Raw genomic sequence first — 6,000 nt, 5'->3', positions numbered from 1 at the left:
CAGCTGTAGCCATTTTATACAATGTGTATATATACTCAACAAAAACAAATAAACGCGAATTTTTTAATATATATACATGATCAAATTAATTTAAATACTGTCAAAATGGGCTTTAAATGTGCACAAGAATGTTTCCATCTGTGAACTGGCTAAAACAGACTGTTAGGCTCCACCTACTAGATCGCTTTGTAAATACAGTATTGGCATAACGACGTAATACACTCTACGAGAACGTAAACGTATAGACGGGTTTGTTTTTGTTTTTGTTTTTGTTTTTTTCTTAAAGAAAACACAGTTTGAAGAATACTTGAATACTTTATTAAGCAGGACAAATTATATTACTCTTCTACGATTTCGTCTTTCCAACTAGTTTGTACCAATAGAGAAAACGGTGGTCTAAAATACCACGCGAAAATCGGTTATGTACATTATGCTCCTCTGACGAAATCGGAGGTGAATTTCACTGTTAATCTTTATGTGATAAATTTAAAGATGAAAGATCAATGTATTTAAAGAAAGTGTATAATGTTCGGCCAAATGTTATTAAATTTAAACACTTGTTTCATTGTAAAAAATGCTAGTACTCCAAGACAGTTATGCCACTTTGTCAATAATATAAGCAAAATATGTTTCTCCTGTTTGTATGTGCGTGTGTGCGTGCATGCATGTGTGCGTGCGTGTGTATGTATGTATGTATGTATGTATGTATGTATGACATCTATATATTGTATGTATGTCGGGTTTGACTATTACATACATAGATATTAACGCACTGGCGCAGGAGATAATCAAATCCTTTCTGGCCTCAAAACTTGTATAATGCCGTCGCAGGGACTCGACCCTGCGGCATCAAATCGCTCGTACCTTGCAGACTTGCCGCGATACACTTTCGGCTATTGTGTCAAGCACAAATATATCTAAGTGGTCACATACCTGTGTTTCTATGGGTGTTGATTACGACAGTCATCACTGGCAAGACCTCGTGCTTGCAACTGGGTGAGGAACTGACCCTCCTGCACTGGCGACTGGGTGAGGAACTGACCCTCCTGCACTGGCGACTGGGTGACGAACTGACCCTCCTGCATTGGCGACTGGGTGAGGAACTGACCCTCCTGCACTGGCGACTGGGTGAGGAACTGACCTTACACTGGCCTCTTCTCTCAAAGACTGCACAACTTGTGTCCAAAAGAGTTCCCGTGCTCTTGGCTCCTCAGAATATTCAATACACTCCCGTGTTGTAATAAGATGGAACAGCGAGTCGGTCATGTGGCGCTGGTCGATGGCGCCCAGTTTGACAATGACCAGGAAGCCCTCGCCCTCCGACCGCAGTTGTCTCTGAATGACGGCCAGCTCAAACAGACACCAGCCGCTGGAGGCGAAACTGTCAGACAGAACTATGATGAATCTTCTACTGTCATTCACACAGCGCACTATATTGTCTGCACGCAGTCCGCCTAGTTCATAGTCTCTCTGGTTTAAACACAGCTTGGTGTTCGCCTGTTCCTCAAGTTCTGGAATAGCTTGTTCAAGGACCCACTTCAGATCTTTACCAGAATAACACAAAAACGCATCATACTTAAACTCTGCAGTTGCACCCGGCCGCTGACCCAGACGGTATCTACGCAACAGAAAAAGAAAATATCTGAAATGCCATCTATAGTAATAGAGGGCTGACCCCACAATGATGAGAATAACTAAGAAACTGGAAGCGAACATGATAATAAGGGACGTTGTGGATGCCAAGAGACACGATTGCCATCCGATTGTTTTTGCAAAATCAGTTAAGTTTTTCCCCCGTTGAAATGACGGACTAGCACATATATACTTCTCTCCAGATTTCTTAAAAGTATTGTTAAATCTCTCGTTTGTGAATACCTCTAGAAACCACAGGAGCTCACACGTGCACTCAAACGGGTTGTATCCCAAATCTACAACAATGTCCTCCAAATTTTCTGGCAACGAATATTCATTCACTGATGTTATGTCGTTGTCGTACATGTTAATAAAACCTAATGTGGGAGGGAAATCGTCGCGGTCCAAACTAGTCAGTTCATTGGATGCTAAATGCAAATACTTGAGGTTCGTGAATAATGTCACTGCCTTCGGAAACGTCCGCAGTATATTGTCACTTAAACTCAGCTCTGTCACAGTATGGCTGATTGGTTCAAACAAAGATTTAAGATACTTGTACTCATCATGATATTTCCGCTCAGATCCAAACGTTCTAGGCTGTTACATCCAGTGAGCATAGATGAGGAATAGGACTTATTTTCAAATAGTATTTCGTTGTTCTTCAGGGAGATGAATCTAACGTGGCTGTTGTTGAATGCATAGTCTTCAACGTAGCTCAAGCCGCAAATGTTTTCCAACGTTAGGTTCGTTAGGTTTGGCAAAAAAAAAAATGCATTACTGGCTATTTGTAAAATTGGATTCATGGACAAATCAATATATTCAACATGTGGAAAAGAGGAAAACATTTCTTTAGATATGTAGAGTAAGTCGTTGTGCATCAGGTAAAGTTTCCTAACCGCCGGCATGGAACAGTTTTTGGCGTTAAGTAATGACAGTAAGTTAAAGCTGAGGTTTAAGGATATTATTCCCAGATCTGACAGTTCTAACTGGTAGATGAAGTTTTGGCTGATGTCCACGCTAGTCAGGTTTGGAAGAGGGCGCAACGCAGATATGGTGAATGTGTGAAAATCATTATGCCTCATGTAGATTTGACAAACACCCGATCTGTTGAGATTGTGGAAAAAATCCTCTGAGATGCATTGTAAAGACATGTTATTTAGACTCAGGATGTGTAAATGTGGACGATTCAGTGATTCAAACGCGGCTGTCAAAGTAGACTTCAAAATTCGATTTTTATCCAAAATTAATGTTCGCAGAAATTGCAGTCTTATGAATGTATCCTTCGATATATATTTAATATGGTTTTTTGTGATATTGAGAAATTTGAGTCGACATGTTGGACAAGCGACATTCGCAAATGTTTGGTTGGTAAGGTATCCAAGTTTGTTGTTTCCAAACTGTAGTTTAGTTATATTCCGAGGTAAATAAGATGGTATACAAGTTAAATGTCTGTCCGAGCAATTGGCACTGCTTTTGTAGATGTGACATTTTTCACGTGTTTCTACTGAGCTTAAAGCTATAGGACAAATCGAAATTAGAACACCCCACTTGAATATTGTGCTCAACATTGCAGGTAGTCTAGCAAATACTATTTTCACTCAACTAAAGGCAAATGGAAATTACTATTGCCGTTTTCAAGCTACAGACTACAGAATTATTATTCTCTCTTGGTATGTAAAAACTCCACTCAATAAATACAGAATTGTTATTCCCTCATGCTGTGTAAAACCTCCACCCAGTGACTATGGAATGAATATATCCAATTGATATGGTATTACAAAATATTCAGAATGATTGTTCCAGGTATGTACAGACTTCAACCAGAACATATATGATTATACCCTCTTACTATGTGATTACTATGTGATTACTAAGTGATTACTATCTCTTGGTGTATAAATATTCTAGTTACTAAATACAGAATGATTATATGCGAAATGTTCAGAATGATTACCCCCTCTTACATGCCCCTCTTGAATTGAATCGGATTATCACACGATTTGAATTGGACGCACATAGTATACCACAAAGGTCATAACGGTCGTACTTTGATAAACTTCCTGTTGGGTTATAACTCAAAATTACAGCATCTGCCTTAGACACACATTGTAGTCCACAAAGGTCATATCGATCAACTTGCTGTTGGGTTATCAGTCAAATCACAACATCTGCATTGGACGCACAAAATATCCCACAAAGATCATAACCGTCATTCAGTATACACGTCCCTCTTCAATTGTATCTGACTGTCACAATATGTGAACTGGATGCTCAAAAAACACCACAAACTCCATACCGATCAGTGAGTATGCAACTCTTTGTTGGATTAAATCTGAAAATCACGCAACCTAAACAGAAGATTATCCGCAACGAAAACCAGTTGTCTAGCAAAGAGAACTCGGTAGGCCCTACCTGTGCGTTTAAGAGGGGGACGTAAAAACATCTGTTAAACAAACAGTGTCACCCTACTTACAAATTTAGAGCAGTCTGTTTATACACACTTAACTTTAACGACAGAGGCGTGTACTGAGGGGTGTTTCGGCGTCAAAACCTCCCCTGCGGATATGTGTATGCGTGCGTGTGTGTGCGCGCGCGCGCGCGTGTGTGTATGTGTGCGTGTGTGACAAACTAGGTTTTACGCTACACATTAAACCCGTCAAAATACTAGACCGACCGGCACAAACATAACATTGTCACTCGTTACGATTTAGGCGTGCCGTGACACACATATTGTGAGCAGCAAGGGGAATTCTTCCACGAACGTTTTTCCTTGTTCCTCTTTCTTTTCCTTAATTATTAATAACTTCCCATTTTGCTGAGCTTTTTCTCTCTGGGGTTTTCTTTTCTTTCTGTCTATAGTCTTTACCACAAGGAACGCCTTTTTTATATTATGTTAATAATGTAGATATACTGAATTTAATTTAATTTAATTACCGTACTATTCAATTTACTACACGTTATTTAATTCCATAGGCGTACGGGCTCCAATTTTTACAGGGGGTCAGGGTGGCTTTTTTCCTAAATTAAACGAACATGTCCGAATCTGGATAACAACATTTATTTATATTAACATTACTTCCAAACAGCTGTATAGGGTTGCAAACAAGTTACTACTCATTTTTACACGGATTACAACTAATTTTGAGGGTAGAGTGATCGAAATACATGGTGAAACGGTTCTAACATCGGTAATAATTTTTGCATGAATTTGAGGTTTTGCTCCAGCACTAGGGAGGAGGGCATTTGTTTCTCCCACCCGCCCCTGTCTCGTACGCCGTTTGTTTCTGAGCCGATTGTTTTCTCCCACACGCCCCCTGTCTCGTACGCCGTTTGGTTCTGAGCCGATTGTTTCTCCCACCCGCCCCCGTTTGTTTCTGAGCCGATTGTTTTCTAAATTTCACACAAAAATAGTTTTTAAAAAAATATTATTTTCAAAACGCTTTTACGTTTTTTCTCAAGTGAAACCAAACAGAATTTGTTTATATATGTAATGTTTTTCTTTTTTAGGAGGATGGGATGAACTATAGACCCATAGGCGTACGGACTCCCATTTTTGTGGCTTCCACCACTACTAATACCTGTACAAGCGTAAGAGACATGGGTACAGGGGGTGGGGCAACGTACGCTTATGTGTATAGAGAATAATACATGAGTGGCAGTTAGATACCATTTATCTTACAACGAGTTGTTTTTAAATGTATCTAACAAGTGAAAGCGAGTTTGATGTGTTTTTAAACAACGAATTGTAAGATAAATGGTATCTAACGGACACGAATGTATTATTCTATTTCTGACATATCCTCAAAAACCAGGTTTTAAGTAAATTAAAAAACAAAATTCGACTAAACGTTATTTACAGCCCATGGACTTGTAGCTAACTTACGCGTCACAGACAAATGATTGTCAGGTTAACTATACGTCACAATGTAATCGATTTCGATCGTGTTATTTTTTTATTGGATGTATGGCATTGGTGACCTGGTCATCACTTAGGAACAACCAGTCGTATGTCTTGAAATTGTTAAGAAACGTACATGTGTAAACAAGTATGAGTTACCAAAAATAACGAATGATGTTCTATATAAGACCTGTAACATGTTCTTATATAGACAAGTGGTCAACTTAGTTCCAGAGTAAAGTTGGGTCACCACTTATGCGGACACAGACGCGGATGCGGCTAAAAACCCACCCCCAGAAATAACTTTAGATTGTGTCCATTTGTCCAGTGGGGAATGCGGTCCGGCGAACGGCTACGGATACAGTTGTTGTTTTTTGTTTGGTTTTTGATCGGATCAAATAACAACAGATACAGTAAGGCGTCCGAAAACACACACGTGTTTACAAGCCCGTACTGGTAACCGCCCCGCA

At 39.6% G+C, this 6,000-nt stretch overlaps 1 protein-coding gene across 1 annotated transcript in view; it reads right to left on the bottom strand.

Annotated features, from left to right (window-relative positions):
- The window catches only part of LOC121368480 (toll-like receptor 6), a 5,118-nt gene extending 3,120 nt beyond the window's left edge, over nt 1-1,998 (bottom strand). Inside the window, exon 1 of the mRNA XM_041493213.1 lies at nt 934-1,998. Coding sequence (XP_041349147.1) covers nt 967-1,998 — 1,032 coding nt within the window. The 3' untranslated portion in view covers nt 934-966. The remainder of the gene's footprint in view (nt 1-933) is intronic.
- Nucleotides 1,999-6,000: the final 4,002 nt, after the last annotated feature.

Source organism: Gigantopelta aegis, chromosome 3 (genome assembly GCF_016097555.1).
Source record: "Gigantopelta aegis isolate Gae_Host chromosome 3, Gae_host_genome, whole genome shotgun sequence".
NCBI classification, from domain to species: domain Eukaryota; kingdom Metazoa; phylum Mollusca; class Gastropoda; order Neomphalida; family Peltospiridae; genus Gigantopelta; species Gigantopelta aegis.
The sequence above is the reverse complement of the archived record's forward strand: the minus strand, read 5'-3'. Positions and strand labels throughout refer to the sequence as shown.